We start from the raw sequence: 20,421 nt of genomic DNA, 5'->3' as shown, positions 1-20,421 counted from the left end.
GATGTTACTCAGCAAATCCTTTTTGTTTGGAATTCAAACTTTTGGAGAATTCAATCTCCCATCCACAAATGGATTTCACTTTCCTGCATGAATTCCAGCCCAGGTGAGTTAACACTTCAAGCACGCAAAAAGTGATGGGGAGAACAACAGGAGATTGCACACTACTTGTCAGAAGAACTGAGAAAATTAAGCCGTACGCCACACAACATCATTGACTTTTTGGTAAGAGCTTGCCTTAAACGAAGAAAGAATTGCATCCATTGCTACACAGGCAGAAAATAGAAAACAGCCAGATTGGGGGAAGGGAGAAGTCAATGAGAAGTTAATCATATGTACCGGTTGCATTCTGGAGGTCTGTATGGATGTTGGAATATACATACTTTAAAACAGCCTACTTTTGCCAGCCCAGCACTATTGCACAACCAGAAAGTCAGTGTTGAGAGAGGAGCAACCAACAGGACTTTTACAAACAGCAAACACCCCCTACTGGTGGTGGCCAACATTTATATACCTACTGTTATTTTATACTGTAATTCTAGATCACACACTATTGCCTCTTCCACACTACTTATGGCAAAGTCTTGAAATGCTGAACTGAGCTGTCCCAGTATGGCCATGTTAAAGCAACCTAGAACAGTATAGTGAACCAGAGCAGGGGAATGGGGGAGGCAAAGAACTTCAAGGAACAAACCTAACAGCAAAAACAAAACATTATTACTATTAAGAATATTTAGATACCACTTTTCAACAAGTGTAAACCAAAAGTGATTTACATAGCAAAATAAATCCAATACTCCTACATATGAGATCACAGTAGCTAGATGTTCTTTGTGCAAAATGGAAAGGGGAAAAGTTGTGACTAGGGGGAGTCCTCTTGCACTGCCATGGATGGGACATTGAAGACCAAGTGTAGCCCCAAGTCCTGAAGAACAGGTTGGTTTTGAGATCCTTACGCAGTTCGGCTGGCACTAAAGTCAGACTTCAGAACAACAAAGGGTGCAGGGGGAGCGTAAGGGGCTTCCACGATACCTATGGTGGGATCCTGGCACATTAGACTGACCACAGAACCAGATCTTACTTTGGAATAGCTTCTAATACAAATAACAGGTGCCACAAACTACAGAAGAGAGAGGTACAACAGTAGTGTGGGCAAGCTTAACAGTGAAACAGTGACATGGTTTCCAAAACATATATACATTCCCAAAACCATTCCCAGAAATAAGGTCCTGCTCAATCCCCTGTAGGACCACCTAGAAGTGTATCAAAGTGTGTGTGTGTGTGTGTGTGTGTGTGTGTGTGTGGGTGTGAGAAGACTAGCAAGGCTCTGTTGCTGTTTAGAAATTATCTCAAAACAATATTGACATCACTTGGAAATTAGTGACCCCGATCCGGTTCTCTGACTTGACTAGCTCATTCATTCATGCCCCGTACTTGCAACACAAGAATTCTCAAAATGAACACAATTCAGTGAGCCCAAAATATTTCACAGACATAACAGGAACAATTCCCAAAATAAGACCAGGCAGGATCCTCGCAGGATGTGTGAAGTCAAGAAAAGAGATAAATGCCAACTCTAAAGAATGGACATTCAAACTGAAGTGACTTTGAACACATGTCAACATTAACGTGCAGTCCACCCATATTCTCCACCGTTAACACTGCTGAGTGATAGATGTCTATGTGCCTACCCAAATGTGTGTTTCTAAGGTTGCAATCCTGTATACACTTTCCTGGAAGTAAGCCCAATTGAACACAATAGGACTTACTTCTGAGTAGACCTGTCTATACATGCACTGTAAGGGTCTTTGGGCTATTGGTTTATAGTGCATCCCAAAGGAGACTGGCATTCATGAAAGCCGAGCGTCAGATATAGGTACAAGCACAGGATTATGCATTGGGGCGATAAGATTACAGGCAGATGGAGAGTAAATCAAGAACGAAAATGCAATCAAATAGATGCACAGTGATTCAAGTGATTATAGACACAGTAAAGTTGCCTATAAAATAGTGCTGACTTAATAAGCATCGGTTCTGGGGGAAGGAGCAGATAGAGAGGGGGAGAGAGAGAGTGTGTGTGTTACCTAATTTCTTAGGAGAGGCTGGGGACCAGGGGAAAGTGAAGACACTACACAAAGAGATATAGCCATTCTATGGAGATGGAGTTGTTTACCCAGGTGGCAAATGGGTTTCTGAGACAATAGAGTCTCTAGTGCAAGAAGAGAGTGCTGGAAGAATTCTATGACTAGGCATGGAGAAAGAAGTGTGAGCTGAAGTGTGGAGCTGTGACCTCAGCTTTGCTCACAATAACAACATGCAAAATATGGAGTGGGTTATCTAAGGAGCTGCCTGTCAAGTCAATATAATACCTGGGTGGAAGAGCTTGTTCCCCATCATGCAGCACGTTTAACCATTATCGAGTCCTCCGCAGATGACTTGACACAAAAGTAAAATTAAAATGTCCTCAGAGGGCTTGATACAGTGGTTCAATGAAATTATACCTAAGGGAGTCTAGAGGAAAATTCCTAGGCTTATGTCCTAACTGCTTAAAAAATATTTTTAGGATGTTGATGTAGAACAGAGACTAAAGGCGCAATCCTATCCTGTGCTGGAACAAGCAAGCCAGGAGGCTTGCGCCGAATCCAGCACAGGATAGTGGCCAGCAGCGGCTTAGCCAGAGGCAAGGGGAAATGTTTCCCCTTACCCCTGGATAAGGGCTGCTGACCCCTATGGGTCTCCTTGAACTTGCGCCACCTCTGGAAGTGGCACCAGTTTGAGGAGAGTGGAGCAGCTTGAAGCAGCTCCGTTCTCCTTGAAAACGGGGGTTGGGATCCCGCATAACTGTCGGATCCCAGCCCCACCTCTGACTCCATGCCTTCCTGCCCCCAGGGCCACCCACCACCCGCCTGCCAACCACCCAGGAACACCTCCGCCCCCTGCAAGTCCAGATAAGGCAAGTGCAGTCACTTTAGGCAGTGGTGGACCTCCCCAACCCTGAGCCTCTGGGCAAAGATCAAAGATGGCGCCCCCCATTGCAGGATGCTGCTGCCTCCCTGTGTGTAGATCTGGCCCTCCCCACTCACCTGAGGCTCATGGAGCCTCATGCAACCACAGGCTATGACGGGGAAGCTCCCTGAGGCTTTAAACTGTGCTTCCAGAAAACTAGAAGCACAGTTTCTGACCCCATTGCGAGCCTCAGAAAGGTTTTTGCGGGGTCCTAAAGGCTCAAATCTGGGATATTTGCCCCATTGTTCTTAATGGGAGGTCTACTACTGAGTTTAGGAAATTTTCATAAAGCTTACATAAATGTATACGCAAAAGGGTAGGGTGCGGAATGTGGCACAGGAAAGAAAAGCATCTTTTTTAATCTGGTTTGGGTTTGATATATTCCTAGCCTCAACCTTGGATAAAAGGCACATATGTCCAGCTTGGACTTCATGCATTTCTAGCACTGACCCTTGACCAAAGACACATGTGGGGAACATCCCATAACAGATGGGAGTGCTAGGTAACAATTCTTTTGGTGCCTTGGGCAAGTTATATACTATCAGCAGCAGTTCCTCTTCTGAACATCCGCAATCTACATCAGAGGGTGTTTCAAGGAGGAACATGAGGATACTAATTTGGAATCACTTCTCACATTCAAAAATGCAGGATAAATGATGAATAATAATAGCAGGTGCTGCCTTTTATGAAGGGCATTTCCTTATTACAATCATTTTGCCTACAACACAACAGACAGGTGAGCCTGGGAAATGGAAATGGACACTTGTCTGTTTCAAAGGAGATGAGATGGTTAGCTGAGATCTCATGCACAGTATGCTTCATTGTATACATGGAGAAATGCTGCCTGCAATGCCTGATGTGGTGGCGTGAAAATGCCGGCAAACAGAAATCATGGCCTTCTTGGTCACGCATTTGATCCTGCTAGCTTCTGAATTGGAGGTGTGATTGCTACCTCATGAGGTCCCACGCCTTCAAAATATTCAGTACTAGCTGCAGCTATGCAGGGGGATACTGGAAAAGATATCTGTCCTGTGGTGCTAGAGATACTAGGTATTATTTGAATTCCTTAAATATTTATATCTTCTGTGTTATACTCTACAATCACTTTAGGAATAAAATGTATGTTTTCTCCCTCAGATTGTATGCTTGCAGGTTTAAGTTACTGGGACAGAGAAAGATATAACTCTTTGGGGTTATATGTTGGTAATGAAAAATAAAAAAGGAAGCGGTAATCTGTCCTTTTGGTACTTAAGAACTAGAACCTCATGGTTTATGATGAATGATTTTGTGTGTGCATAGCAGAATTTTCTAATAAACATGATATTAAAATGATAATTTTAAATATACAGACTCATTATTTAGAGTAATCAAATTAAAGATCTTTTCCCCTGCCCCATTCATCTTTAGTAATTAAATAAACCCCAAAAGGGCTAGTTTTAAAGCTATCTTTCCTACTGACTGGCCCCAATTCTGTAAATGTCATTAAACCTGGGCTCCTAGGCAGGGATGCTCTGGTGCAGGTGGGGACATTGTGTGCGCACTCACTGGTGTGTGAGCTGGCAGAGATCCAGCAGTGGAATTTGGAAGTCAGATTGGCCAATAATCTGAAAACATACTCTTGGCTGTAAAGGTATCTTTTTGAAAAAGAAAGGGGGAAGATACTGGATTTCACCCACTGAAGAGAGGATGCTGCTATGTACATACACTCATTAGTATGGCAGCTTGTTTCAAGTCTAGTAATAACTTTCTTAGTGCCTGCCCAGAAATTTCCATCAATGCTGAGCCACAGTAGAACAGTTTCAATTATACCTTTTCTTTGAATACTTTTCTAAAAATTATCTGTATTTGTGGATGCTTTTGGCTTTCTGTGCTTCCCAGTAAAAACAGCTTTCAGGGTTAAATGCTATCAATGGCTGTAAGTCTGCCAACTCAATAATGTGCAATAAATGTTCTGATATATATTGTAGCTCTGAGGAAGCTGCTGGTGGAAGTTGGGAAGGCCACACACCAAGTGTCTGTGGCATTATACTGTGGCAGATCTGTACTCTGAGTGCATTCTGTGGAGCAATTTATCCAAGCATGGTGCCTACATTACAATGAAATAGTCTACAGCAGTGGTTCCCAAACATTTTAGCATCAGGACCCACATGTTAAAACTATTGGGACTCACCTAGGTTTACCAGACTTTTTTTTTTTAAAAAAAGGAGCTCTAGAAGTAATATTTTATTTATTTATTTATTTATTTATTTATTTATTTATTTGTAATAATACAGAAAGAAAGACCCACAAACATTTATCTCTGTATATTTACACATGCTTATAAACTGCAGGACCTTAGCTCCTTGTAGGACCGTTAGCAGCTACACAGAATCTGATCTGATGCTGAATAGCTTCAGGGCTAAGGCAATTCGACACTGGTATTTTCATCACCCTTTGGCGACCCCACCGTTAATCAGTTTGTAACCCACCAGTGGGTCCTGACGCACAGTCTAGGAACCACTAAACTACAGCAAGTCTCCCCAAACTTTCAGTTTACATCTGTGTCAAACTTTTACAGGAGAGTAATTCTGACAATCATCATTAACTTTTGAGATAATTAGTATAAGTAGTTTTTTTGTTAAAAAATGGAAGGTTTTTTAAAGGCAGAGTAGGAGAAGAAATTGGGAAAGGTAGCGTGATGGGATGTGATAGACGGTTTGGCACAGTGAGAGGATTCAGGGATAAAGGAGCTAATAAGCAGCCCATCCTGGGGCATTGCATGTACAAATGCTTTTATGCAAATGCCCAAAGTCTCCGGGCAAAGATGGGAGAACTGGAATGTCTGGTGACTGCGGAAAACATTGACATAGCGGGCATAAAGGAACCTAGTGGAATGCGGAGAATCAGTGGGATACCGCAATCCCGGGCTATAAACTCTACAGGAGGGACGTGTTGGACGTGGGAGGCCATTTATGTTAAGGAAGGGATAGAATCCAGCAAAGTAGAGATTGAAGGTGGGTCCGACTCCACCGTAGAATCTCTGTGGGTTAAATTACCAGGCCTGTGGAGCGATGTAATACTGGGGGCGTACTATCGTCCTCCAGACCAGAAACCGGAAGGGGACCTTGAAATGAGGAAACAGATCAGGGAGGTGACAAGGAGGGACAGGGTTGTAATCATGGGGGACTTCAATTATCCTCAAATAGACTGGGTCAATTTGTGTTTTGGTCACGAAAAGGAGACCGGATTCCTTGACATACTAAATGACTGTGCCTTAGAGCAGCTGGTCATGGAGCCCACCAGAGGACAGGTGACTCTGGATTTAATATTGTGCAGTACTCAGGACCTGGTTAGAGATGTCAATGTTACGGAGCCATTAGGAAACAGTGATCACGCTGCGATCTGTTTCGGCGTGCACCTTGGGGGAAGAATACTGGGCAAATCTCTCACAAAAACCCTTGACTTCTGACGGGCGGACTTCCCTCAAATGAGGAGGCTGGTTAGAAGGAGGTTGAAAGGGAAGGTTAAAATAGTTCAATCTCTCCAGAGTGCATGGAAGCTGCTTAAAACAACAGTAATAGAGGCCCAGCAGAGGTATATACCACAAAGAAAGAAGGGTTCCACTAAATCCAGGAGGGTGCCCGCATGGCTAACCAGCCAAGTTAGAGAGGCTGTAAAGGGCAAGGAAGGTTCCTTCCATAAATGGAAGTCTTGCCCTAATGAGGAGAATAAAAAGGAACATAAACTGTGGCAAAAGAAATGTAAGAAGGTGATACGAGAGGCCAAGCGAGACTATGAGGAACGCATGGCCAGCAACATTAAGGGGAATAATAAAAGCTTCTTCAAATATGTTAGAAGCAGGAAACCTGCCAGAGAAGCGGATGGCCCTCTGGATGGTGAGGGAGGGAAAGGGGAGATAAAAGGAGACTTGGAGATGGCAGAGAAATTGAGTGAGTTCTTTGCATCTGTCTTCATGGCAGAAGACCTCGGGCAGATAGCACTGCCTGAACGGCCCCTCCTGACCAAGGAATTAAGTCAGATAGAGGTTAAAAGAGAAGATGTTTCAGACCTCATTGATAAATTAAAGATCAATATGTCACCGGGCCCTGATGGCATCCACCCAAGAGTTATTAAGGAATTGAAGAATGAAGTTGCTGATCTCTTAACTAAAATATGCAACATGTCCCTCAAAACGGTCATGGTGCCAGAAGATTGGAGGATAGCAAATGTCATGCCTATCTTTAAAAAGGGAAAGAGGGGGGACCCAGGAAACTATAGGCTGGTCAGCCTAACATCTATATTGGGTAAGATGGTGGAATGCCTCATCAAAGATAGGATCTCAAAACACATAGACGAACAGGCCTTGCTGAGGGAGAATCAGTATGGCTTCTGTAAGGGTAAGTCTTGCCTCACGAACCTTATAGAATTCTTTGAAAAGGTCAACAGGCATGTGGATGTGGGAGAACCCGTAGACATTATATATCTGGACTTTCAGAAGGCATTTGACACGGTCCCTCACCAAAGGCTACTGAAAAAACTCCACAGTCAGGGAATTAGAGGACAGGTCCTCTCATGGATTGAGAACTGGTTGAAGACCAGGAAACAGAGAGTGGGTGTCAATGGGCAATTTTCACAATGGAGAGAAGTGAAAAGCGGTGTGCCCCAAGGATCTGTCCTGGGACCGGTGCTCTTCAACCTCTTCATAAATGACCTGGAGACAGGGTTGAGCAGTGAGGTGCAGATGACACCAAACTTTTCCGAGTGGTGAAGACCAGAAGTGATTGTGAGGTGCTCCAGAAGGATCTCTCCAGACTGGCAGAATGGGCAGCAAAATGGCAGATGCGTTTCAATGTCAGTAAGTGTAAGGTCATGCACATTGGGGCAAAAAATCAAAACTTCACATATAGGCTAATGGGTTCTGAGCTGTCTGTGACAGATCAGGAGAGAGATCTTGGGGTGGTGGTAGACAGGTCGATGAAAGTGTCGACCCAATGTGCGGTGGCAGTGAAGAAGGCCAATTCTATGCTTGGGATCATTAGAAAAGGTATTGAGAACAAAACGGCTAATATTATAATGCTGTTGCACACATCGATGGTAAAGCCACACCTGGAGTATTGTGTCCAGTTCTGGTCGCCGCATCTCAAAAAAGACATAGTGGAAATGGAAAAGGTGCAAAAGAGAGCGACTAAGCTGATTACGGGGCTGGGGCACCTTCCTTATGAGGAAAGGCTACGGCGTTTGGGCCTCTTCAGCCTAGAAAAGAGGCGCCTGAGGGGGGGGCATGATTGAGACATACAAAATTATGCACGGGAAGGACAGAGTGGATAGAGAGATGCTCTTTCCATCTCACATAACACCAGAACCAGGGGATATCCACTAAAATTGAGGGTTGGGAGAGTTAGAACAGACAAAAGAAAATATTTCTTTACTCAGTGTGTGGTTGGTCTGTGGAATTCCTTGCCACAGGATGTGGTGATGGCGTCTGGCCTGGATGCCTTTAAAAGGGGATTGGACAAGTTTCTGGAGGAAAAATCCATTACGGGTTACAAGCCATGATGTGTATGTACAACCTCCTGATTTTAGAAATGGGCTATGTCAGAATGCCAGATGCAGGGGAGGGCACCAGGATGCAGGTCTCTTGTAATCTGGTGTGCTCCCTGGGGCATTTGGTGGGCTGCTGTGAGATACAGGAAGCTGGACTAGATGGGCCTATGGCCTGATCCAGTGGGGCTGTTCTTATGTTCTTAAGTTTGATAAAGGAAAACTTCAAAGATGCTTCAGCAGATTCACTGTGACTCTGTTATGCTCTGGAATTCATTGGTTCATGCAGGCTCCCTTTCCTTCCAGAGTACCAGATCAACGAGAATTGCTAGGGCTCTGACATATCTGGAAGCCACTTTCTAGCCCAAAAGGCCTGCCTGCACTGAAGTGGTTGTGTTTACTCAGCACTAAGGAAAAGGAACACAGAGGAGACTTCTTTAAAAACAAAAACAAAACAGCGCTGCACAAATAAAGATTAAATATCAAGGCCCAACACTAGCTACTGTAGAAAGTTCTGGAGTTATTGAGCACCAATGCTAAATCCTGTTTTTTCAGTAATCAAAATTTCTTGCCTCCTTAAACCAAGAATATTATGGTATGTTCCTCTAATCCAGTGGTTCCCAAATTTTTTCAACAGGCAGCTCCCTTGACCTACTGGGCCATTGACCATGGGTCTTCTTCAGGGCTACAATCCTATACAATGTATAGGGCAGCAGGTTTTTCCCAAGGATTCCATGGTTCCCCTAGCTGGTTTTCACGGCTCCCCAGGGAGCTACAACTCACAGTTTGGGAACCACTGCTCTAATCATTCACTTCACTCATTCACCTAGATGTGCCTTTTAGTTGGATGGAGGCAAACCTGGAGCTGTGATTTCTGCAGAAAGAGTAGAGATAAGCACAATGTGTAAGCAATCCTTACCTTTACACACTCTGCTAAGCAAATCCTTAGGAGCTGTAAGATTGACATATGTCTTTATTTTCAATTTAGAGAAAAGTATTCATCATCCATCAGAAGTTTGAGAAACACTGGCCTTAGAGTATAAAGTGTTTTGGGACGCAAGGGCAATGATAAGACCCTGAACCACCCATTCAAGTATTACGACTCTGAAAACAAGAAATGAAATTGTTTTGCAGAAAAGCAAATGGAACGTGACATAGACAATATGAGATGTAGTTTGCACAGCAGAATCAGAAACAGATGAATGGATATGGAATTCAAGAACAAGAATACCAGAGCTTACACCATGTTGCATTGTCCTCCATATAGTCTTCTGGGAAGCAAAAGGGAAAGAAAAAAAAAAGACAATTCAAGATAGAGTAATAAGTTATAGAAATAGATAGACACAAAGAAGATCAAGTACCAGTATCAACAAACCACCATGAATGTGGTTTCTTTAATGATGCATGTTATAGCTGATATATATCTCTAATTAGCCTGTAGTCACCTCTAAGGCACCTTTAATTTTTGATATTTTATTTTTTGCTTTTCTCTACAGTGAATCCTGAAAAGCTCCAGGATGCAAGCGATTGGGAATGTAGAAACAGTATTCACAAATATCCAGTCCCTTTTCCATTACATCATCATCATCATCATCATCATCATCATCATGACTTCTGTGTTCCACCTTAATTCATCAGACAGTATTCTGCCAAATAGAAAGGGACAAATGTTTGGAAAAATAGCAACTCCTGCTCAAAGCTTTAATTGAAATAAAGGTGGAAATGAATTTGGGCCATTTTATTTATGTTCACATAGGAGATTCATGCACTTTTCACAATTCAGAGCTAAGAGTCACCCCAGTGTGTGAACATTTTGCTGTGCTGCATATGTACTATTTTACTCTCACAGACATCTGCATGCACACACTCACACACGCACAAAGATACCTGGGCTTTTTCCAAATGATATTCTGACAAAGACTGATGCTTTGATGATGGCAGAGGTGTCTCTTGCTTCATTTTAACCACTCCATACTGCCTTGTATTGGAGTGTGTTATGATAAATCAATATAAAACAATTTACCAGTATATTATCAGGTAGACCTCAAAGGCAGCTTTCTTTCAAAGCCCTTGTGTTTATTTCGGTCCCATTCTGACTCAGTTGCAATCAATTTTTTTTTCTCTTTTGCTTTCAAGTAATACAAAACAAGTTCATGCTGGTTGGAACCAGTTCAGATTGTCCTATGTTGCTCTCTAAGGAGGAATCCTCACTTATTACTTATGTGATAGTTGCATTTATCACTTGAGTGAAGAACTGCTGTGTGATGAATTACCCAGGATGATGGCATTTTTTTTTAAAGTATGTTATGCTCATATCTACTTCTGTCTCCCATCTCAAGGCTGTGAGTCTTGGTATTCCACTCAGGAACTGACAAGACTCAGCCCTGCCTACCTTCAGCTGGGCTGCTGCATTATCTGCCCTTCATAACACTCCCTACCCTGGCACAACTGCATTGGAAGACTTGGGACCCAATCCTGTCCAAATTTCCAGCACAGATAAAGGCATGTTAGTTGGGCACGTGCTGCGTCCTGTGATGACAGGGCAGTCACAGAGGCCTCCTCAAGATAATGGATTGTTAGCATTGTGACTGCATCAGGTCTGGATAGTTGGAGAGGATTGGGCCCTTGGACAGTTCTATTATTTGATCATAAAACCGAGGCAGGGGTCATCTGAACTGCAGTAGTTGTCTCCATCCCAAGCAGAGATCTTCCCCAAAAGACCTCTTCTCCCTAATTGATCCACGAGATTTTTGAACTAGAGATATCAGACTATATTTACAATCTTAGACGCAAAATAGATTACACACAGGGCTTTTTTTGTAATGGAACGCACCGGGATGGTGTTCCGGCATCTTTTTTTCCCCTCCTCTCCGCCCCCTGGCTAGGGAGGGATTCCCCTCTCAAATCCCTGGCTAGGGAGGGATTTGAACCTCCAACCTTGTGCTCCACAGCCCAGTAGTCTCTCCATTGGGCTATAGGAAAGCCTATAGTTAAAGTGTTCAGAACTAATATATAAAGTCTTGAGCCCAGCTGGTGGCCATCAGCACCTCAAGTATTAGTTTCAAACACTTTGAGCCTAAGAGCTCTTATGACTCAATTGCTAAAGTGCTGGTCTGTGGAACCAGAGGCTAGGGGTTCAAATCCCTATGAGGAATAAAAAAATTTTCTTTTCTTTTCTTTTTTTTTAGGTGGGGAGGTGCTCCATGGCTACAAAATATAAAGGTTGGTTGCCAGTTGCCAAAAGGGGGGCCAGCTGAGGCTGCAAAACTCCTCAGAGTTCAGTACCAAAGCCTGCCTGGTTTAAAAATAAATAAATAAATAAAAGATTAACAAGTTGTGAGTTCCTGCACCTTTTTATTTTTTTTATTTTTTTTTTATTTTTTACAAAAAAAGCACTGATTACACAAGCCAACACACATTTTGCTTCCTTAAACCTTACACCAATTCCTGGGTATATTTGGGGTGCTGATTCCAAAAATGGCATCCATTTTGTCCTATCACATCTAGTTTTGGAGACACGGCATAGCCTCTTTAGTGAATGGTTCAAGCAGCTTCCTCATGAGGAAGCCTACTATATCTCCAAAACTAGACGTGATATGGCAAAACGGATGCCATTTTTGGAATCAGCACCCCAAATTCTTATCAAACCACCATAAAGTTTGGGAAAAACTTTTCTGACCCTCAATTTTGTAGTCCTGTGATCTGTCATGGGCAGCCCAATCCTATGTAGGAACAGGCTGCCAGCTGTGGTGCTTTGTGTCAGTGGAATGGAGTTCTACTGTTGCAAAATGGCTACCAACAGTGCGCCATTTTGGGAACTCTGCTGCAACAGGTGGCAGCACTCCTCATCCGTCTTCAGACCCCACTGGAGCAGGTAAGGCAGTAGCAGGGGCAGGGAGGGGATGAAACAGAGCGGGAAGGGTAAAACTGTTCAGGGAGGATGGAGGCTGCAGGGGTGGGGAGGCTGCACGAGGAAGCAGATTCTGTGGCGATGGTGCATGCTGGATCCTCTCCCCACCGTCAGCAGCCTCCCCAGTTCCTTTCTCAGATTTGTGCCAATGGAGATAAGATTTGAATCTCTTTTCCCATCTGAAGTTTCCCACACCACCCCCACCCCTGCCCTGCTGGACACAGAGTGCCCCTTTTCAGCTTTTTTATCTTTTGAGTTTTGCTGGCTTCCTTCATGCTTTCTAGCTATAACTGTGGACGAATAGTGAGAGAGAAGAGGATTGGGGAGGCAGCGGTAAACCATCTCTTGCTCCAGCACCGCTGCTGAAAATGGATAATCATGGCAACTAAGGGCCCAATCCTATCCAATTTTCCAGTGCCGGTGCTGCTGTGCCAATGGGGCATGCACTGCATCTTGTCATGGGGCAGCAGTCACAGAGGTCCCCTTAAGGCAGGGGTGCTCACACTTTTTTGGCTCAAGAGCTACTTTGAAACCCAGCAAGGCCCGGAGATCTACCAGGGGGGAAGGAAGCGTCTGACAGACACCCCCTTTAATGTATGGAGCCCCTGCTGGAGTCTAGTCAGTTTTGTTAGTTTTGTTGCTGCATGCCTGAAGAGCAGCTAAAGTGTCAGTGTCAGTTTAGTGTCAGCTAAATATGTCAGTTTCATCTAGTCACTAGACGAAACTGACATATTAACAGTTTGGAGAGACAGGGCTCCACGATCTACTCATTTTGCCTCACGATCTACTGGTAGATTGCGATCCACCTATTGAGCACCCCTGCCTTAAGGTATGGGAACATTTTCTCCCTTATCTTTCCACCGGTGCTGGAAAATTGGACAGGATTGGGCCCTAAGCTGGAAAAGGAAGCAGGAGGCCACTTTCAGTATAAACCCAACTTATTTGGAAGAAGTGGGCAGGCCAGAAAGAGGCAGAGGTGAAGGTTAGGGGAGGGGTGCTCTGATATCATGCTCCTGTTTCCTCTTCCTCCTCACACTCCCAGCTGCCTCTTCAAAAGAGGCTGGGCTGTTCCACTTCCAAACACTATGACCAGGCTGTTTTGAAGTGGCCAGGCAGGCAAAGTGGAGACTGCAGCAGAGGAGGTAAGAGGCAAAACATAACAAGAAAGGCAGCAAATCAATACAATATCACTGGTACAGATCCAATTTTACCTATTACGGCTGCCGGGTCTTACCCTGGAGCAAGGGGACAAATGTCCCCTTACCCCAAGGAGACACCCAACAGCTAAAATCCCCCCACAAGATGTAGCATAGCCTGCACCAGTGCCGCTGAATTGCCACAGAGAATTTACATTGGGTTGGTCGGCCTGTTTCTCACAGCAAGCAAATGGGATTGCATCAGAGAGACTGCCTTATTTACGCTGAGCCTTGCTCGTGTTTCAGGCATCTGTGACCAATACGGCTGTTGTAAATCCTTAGCACAGACACACATGGTTGCATTAAAATATTTTTCTCTAGTACAATTGATCCTGAATTCAAGCTGCTGGTAAGTAGCACAGCTTCAAACTGTCACTTATTCCCATTTTGTTGGTCTGCCTTCAGAATTTGCAGTGGTTCAGTTAGCTTGGTGGCTGGCTCCTGTTTGGCTAAAATAAACAAAGAAGATATTGTACATAGCCTGAATCATAATGCTTTTGGTTTTTTTATGTCAAAGCTCATGGCTCTTAAATCTTTACAATATTTAAGGAAATGTCACACGTGGAAAAATGAAAGACACTGGGCACAATCCCGAGGTGCCCTACGCCAGGACAAGTCCCTTGTGTCGGCCAAAGAGTGTCGCAAAAGTGCCATAAAGCACGACTGTGACAGCTCAGGAAGAGAGTGTGCAGGCCTCCACAGACTGCCCCAGGCCCTGCAGAGTCAGCAGAGGGGTAGGTTCGCACCAGTCTTTCCAGGCTGGTACGAGAGTCTGGGGAGGTGGTGCCTCCTGAGGTGGCACAGATCCGAGTAGCCCCATTGGGGCTGCTGTGCCATTACCCAGGAAAAGGGGAAGTGATTCCCCTTACCCCAGGCTGAGCCGCAACCGGCCCCAACCCTGCGTTGGATACGGAGCAGGCCAGCTGGCCTCTCCGTTCCAGTGCAGGTTAGGAATGGGCAGTCCAGCTATTATTTTACAGCTTGCTCGCTGATGCAATGAACAAATATAAAAAACGGTCTAGAAATCTTCATAAATTTGCTGCATTATCATCATTAATCTTCAATGAAGCACTGTGTTACTCTGCTGCATATTTTGTCTTTAGTTATGTACTCTAAGAAGCTTTTGGAAACAATGCGCCTAGCACAGCAGGGGTCAAGTGCAAAAAGCAGTGGCCCTGAATAGGGAAGCACACTCCCATCTGCATCAAAAGTTGTATCCAACCAATTCAACAGGGCCCAGGTGAGCATACAGTGGGATGTATATACCTAACCTTGATTTGTTCTTGAACTTGAAATTCTGCGCACAAAATTACTGGGAAAAAGATTTATTTTTGAACTGGCAATCAATGGCCAGCTGCCTGTCTTGAGTCTGGAAGACTGAAAAGTGTGTTTCTTTAGAAATATTGTAACTGATTGAAGTCATTGAAGAAGGTCACTAGGTAGAAGAATGACCTAAAGATGCAAATGTCAAGATAGTTGTCTAGCAACCTAGCTAGATAGCTATTTAGCTATTGGATGCCTCTGATTTTTTGAATGTGCTCACTACTTGTGATTTTTGTTTTTTTGTAAAATGTATAATATACACTGAAAAAGGGATTTTTAATAAACAGTTGTTTGTTATGCTAATACTGTGCATCAGAATCTTATGAATACTGTAGTATTCAATACTGCAGAATTAGCAAACATTAAAAGGAGAGAGAGAGAGAGAGCTGTTTTATATACTACACATAACAGCTTCACTTTTGTAATGTCAGATGTAACAAGTCAGTTTGGAGTATTCTTCAATAGGACTACTTGAGCACAATTCCTTTAGAGCAGATGAGCCCTTAGTGTCTCCACAATTTTTTCATGGCACCCCTACAGTTGTGTCACTAACAGCGCAATCCTAACTTATGCTGGAACAGGCAGGCTGGCAGGCCTGCACTATATCTAGTGCAAGTTTGGAGCTGATTGTGGCCAGCCCGGGGTGAGGGGAAATAATTCCCCAATGGGGCTACTCGGAGCCGCGCCACCTATAGAGGGGAGGCTGGCGCATGTCCTTGAACTGGCCTACCCAACTCAAATGGAACCACAAACATGCTTTATGGCACATTTGTGACCCTCCTGGGCTGGCAAAAGGGACTTGCGCTGACCCAAGGGCACTCTAGGACTGCATCCTAAATTTCCCTTGGAAATTCAAAATATCTTGTGGTGCCTCTGTGAGTTCACTGCAGTGCCGGGGGGGCGGGGGGGCCGCAACATACTGTTTGGGAACCAAGGCTCTAAGAAAGTACCTCCCCATGCTTGCCCAGTGCTCTATTTGTTTATTTTGGCTGAGAGGACAAACACATGGCACACACAAAAGAATATACTGTTGTTGAAAGTACTGATTCCTAAAACATGGTTGCATACATTTAACATAGTTCTAAAGTAAGTTTTGTGTCCTGACTTGTATGAAATGTGAATTCCTTAATTAAACTTTAGCGGGGGAAGATGCATTATGCATATGGGCACTTAACAACAATAAGTGCTTATTTAATTATGAGTAGAGCTTGTAAAATGAGTGTATTGTAAAGTTAATTGGGAGCTGAAGTGATTGCACTTTAATGTGACAGGCACTGGATTTCTTATTTCCATTGTAGGCATGTTCAGTTTTCTCATGGAAAGAAACTGATCTGTCTGTTAAAAAGCACTTTGCACCATTTCATCTTAAGAGGAACATATTACAACTAGTGAGATGTACATCAAAGGGTAGAAATGCAGCATGTATGGCCCGGCCTGCCTTTTATAGCTCAGAGATTTTGAAACAGGCAATTAGCAGTGGCGGATCTCCCCACCTCCACGCCCCGGGGCAAAGGTCAACAATGGTGCCCCCCCAGAGTATGCCACAACCCCCATGTGCAAATCTGCCTCCCCCCTCTTACCTAGAGACCACGGAGCCTCATGCGACTCCAGGACACATCAGGGAAGCCTCCTGAAGCTTCCCCGATACTTTGAATTGTGCTTTTGACAAACTGGAAGCACAGTTTCTGACTCCATCAGGAGCCTCATAGAGGCTTCTGCACAGAGTCCCAGTCGCGACTGGGACATTTGCCTCTTTCATTCAATGGCAGGTCCGCCAATGGCAAATAGTGTAGAAGACAGCAGGGCAGGATTGGTCTACCAGCTGCTGAAGTCACATGGTAACTGTGCATGGAGAGAGCTGTAGCTGGATGGGCATTTGGGAGTCTTTATCCCAAGTGAATTATCATTGGTCAAACTGCCTATTAGCTTCCCACCCCCTTAACTTTCTGACCGTACCTCTCCTGCCTACACCAGTAACATATTTCAGGAGGAGTAGGTTGAAAGATCTACTCTTTTGCAGATATCTGGAATTTGGTTGTAGAACCCACATTCCTCTAACATCAGATGCCAGGAATGGTTACTTCCCTTGGTGGTTATATATGGCAACCCAGGACCAAATGTTGGAGGAAGTGGGGGACCAATACTTGGCCACTCCAGTATTTGGTGGAAGGGAGTTCTTATGCAGCACAAGTTTTTGCTTAAAATGGAGAATATATGACACCAAAAAGAGAACAGAATTTGATACTAAAAAGCTTGATACTGCAGGGAAACAAACTGGGCCAGATATCAGGCTAAGGAGCCCAGTAGTAAAGGATTCCAGCAAGCCGAGGGAGGATGTGCTTGGCAGCCTCATTGGCGTGAGGGCATAAAAGGGACCAAAAGAGAAGGTCAGGTCAGGTCAGCTGGAAGGCCAGAGGGTGGACCTGTTGTGGGAATGAGTGCGTGTGAAGGGGGTGAAGTAACAGCACATTTGAGATGGTGGAGATCATGGTGATGGTAGTGGGAGCTATTTGTAACATTCTGACTCAATTGTCAGATCCTTAAGGCTGTTACGTAGTGAACAGTATGAAAAAAGTATTTTAATAAAGAAGTTATAGCCATCTATGGAAGTTTATAAACAGATTTTGTTCGAATACACCCAACTATCTGTTGCCAATACATCTGTCAATGAATGGTCTGGAAGCATCCAGTGCTATAGAATTGTTGAAACTGAGCAGGTATGAACCTGATCAGTTCCTGGATGGTAGACCAGCTACAGGTCCACATCCACCGCTCTGAACTTTCTAAACAAAAAGCAGAATATAAATGTAAATGTGAAGAGGTGTTTTTAATTGGCAGGCTCTGAAAGATGGTGAGCTTCAAGTTTAGTTTTAAACTAAAGTTTAGTTTTAAACTAATTTAAACTAAATGAGACCTTGCACCTAGAAATCTGGCACCATCATGGCTCTTTCTGTCCAAAACCATTGCAAGAGATTCATTCAAAATCATTGGCTTGAAATATGGGAGGCAGTTGCAGTAGGGAAGTCTGCTTGTTCCTGATGAAACTACCTTTTGTGCCAGCAAAGTCCACCAAGCCTGTGCTGGGAGAAAGCAGGCAACAAACAAGTACTGCTTGTTTGCCACATAGTCCAGCTCCAGTTATATTTATAAAAGATATCTCTGTGACAGCCCAATTCTAATGAGGGCCACCACTATTAGAACTAGTATTCTGGCAGTGGAATGTGCTTTACAGTATCACAAATGCCATTCTGGAAGCGCATGCAGCTGTGTGCTTCAGGGCTACTGCTGCAGATGGTGGGGAAGTGTGCACCATGCGCAATGGCAGTGAGAAGAAGTTCCACCAAAGTTGGTAGGTGGGCAAAATATGGCAGAGGATTGGGGTGGATTGGGGAAGGGACGGATGGCTGGGCTGGACCAAGCCTCCAGACCCAGCACAAGCCTCTAGAGCCTTCCTATATGCCCCCTTTGTCTCTTCATAGTTGCCCTAGCTAAACAGCTGGCACAGGTTCGAGGAGACCCATTGGTGATTGAGGGGCTGACAGTGGGTTAAGGGAGAATATTTTCCCTTACCTCTCCCAAGTCTCCCAGTCAGCCCTCCTCAATATAACAAGCAATGCAGCCTGTTTTGGCATGGCTGCATGCTCAGGCAGGGAAAAGGATAGGATTGGGCTGTCAGATTTGCTACTCCAGAATGTGGAGGCGAAGATGCAGATCCCATTCAAAACTGTGCAGAGGATAGATATAATTCACACTAAGAACTCATGTTCTGATGCACAGCTGGATATGCTGAGGATTTACCACTGAGGTTTCCGATCTTACACTTGATATGCATGGAGATCCCCATCATTAGATTATGGTATCTGTTTTCATGACTGAGCAACACAACCCTTTCCCCATGGATTAGATGGCCATTTTCAATTTTGGCAGCGTGGGTCTCTCCAGGATTGTTTCGTTCTAGGAACAGAGATGATTAAGGCAGACATGCCTCAGCATAATTTTGCAGTATCACTAGGGGTGTGTTTACTTATTTATTTATTTGGAGGGAAAATGGAATTCGTTTTCTGAGACGATAATTGCAGAAATAATATTAACAAGCTTCCTTTGTTGGATCACAGCTGCTTGGGCTCCATGCAGCCATGTGGTGAAAACACTACAGGCATTGTGCAATAACAATCCCAGCCCGTCGTTAAGGAAAAAAATGAGACAAGATTAATGATTTGTAATGCTGTAACTGACCAAAATTCAGGGTTTTGAAAAGGAGCTGCAATCTGCAAAAATTAGAAAACAGCCATATCGCAAGGCCATAGGATACAAGCAAGAAAAATCTCATTATTGGTACATGGGTGGAAAAACTAGCCTTTAAACACCTCATTTAGCATTTCTGTGGTTTTTCAATGAGAAAGGGCGTGTATGTCTTCTTTTAGCTGCATACTGCAAGAGGAAGAATGTTGAATGCACTGACTTCATCTGCTCTACAAGGGCTCCCTACTCTCACAGACTTTGCAGCCTTGCCTGCCGTGGTGTGGCAGTTCACCCTATACTTGTTTTGGAGGGAAAGGCTTTTCCTAGTGAAAATGTTTATTATAGTCAGATGTGGCCCACAAAACTGAGGTAGCTGTCCTGGCTTACTGGTAAGATCTATCAGTGTCTAAAAAAAATGATTTTTTTCCCTCAGAAAAACACAGCTGCTCATTGTATTGCCACTGGTTAAAAACATTTGGCAACTCCACACAATCACTATGACCAACCAAAGGTGTGAGGAAGTACCTCAATTGATGGTTGAGATAAATATATTACAGTTATTACTTACCAGCCTATCCAGGCTTGTACCTGCAGCTGTCGTTGGTCTTTCCTCAGGGTTATACGGCCGAAAGCGAGTATTAAAGTTGCCAGGAATTGAGCGGGAAGTTCTTAAACCTGGAGCTGGTTTAGGCTGCCCACATCCTTGAAAGACCTGGAAGAAGTATGGCAAGTTAAAGGATTTGCAAAAGTTAATTCAAAAGCTAGCACGGAAAACCTGATGAAGATGATCTGTCAACAATCTCCTCATCAACACTTTAATAAATGACATCTGTACCCACCCACCAGTTGCAGAAAGTTAGCAGAATTTTCAACTTCTATCACCTACATGCAACCTGTATATTTTGTTCATTGCATTGCAGTGGTCCTGGCCACACAGTTGCCACAACTAGGGTTGAGTGTAAACTACTTCAGTGATTTCATTTTTGTTTTCACATAGGCAGAAAACACTTCTACTTTTTGCTAATTCTTTCGACCATTTTTTTCAATGCTTCAGTTGAAAATTAACAATCCAACTGCACCAAGAATTAACTGCACCACAACTGCAGAACGTATCTAAGAAGTCCAAACTCAAGGACTGCACAGCTCCTACTTTCAAGGTAGAGGTGCAATTCTTTGTCATTTGAGATAGTGCAGGTATGCATAGCTTCTTCTAAAGATTGGACAGCT

General features: G+C 43.9%; 1 protein-coding gene across 2 annotated transcripts in view; it reads right to left on the bottom strand.

Annotated features, from left to right (window-relative positions):
* GPC6 (glypican 6) overlaps positions 1 to 20,421 on the bottom strand; it is an 853,410-nt gene that overhangs the window by 47,507 nt on the left and 785,482 nt on the right. The window contains exons 6-7 of one of the 2 annotated variants that reach the window (XM_066621046.1): positions 19,763 to 19,906; positions 9,765 to 9,794 (exon numbers count right to left, since the gene is read on the bottom strand). In XM_066621046.1, coding sequence (XP_066477143.1) covers positions 9,765 to 9,794; positions 19,763 to 19,906 — 174 coding nt within the window. The remainder of the gene's footprint in view (positions 1 to 9,764; positions 9,795 to 19,762; positions 19,907 to 20,421) is intronic. The other variant, XM_066621047.1, reaches the window with a different exon arrangement.

Source organism: Tiliqua scincoides, chromosome 3, assembly GCF_035046505.1.
Source record: "Tiliqua scincoides isolate rTilSci1 chromosome 3, rTilSci1.hap2, whole genome shotgun sequence".
NCBI lineage: Eukaryota > Metazoa > Chordata > Lepidosauria > Squamata > Scincidae > Tiliqua > Tiliqua scincoides.
The sequence above is the reverse complement of the archived record's forward strand: the minus strand, read 5'-3'. Positions and strand labels throughout refer to the sequence as shown.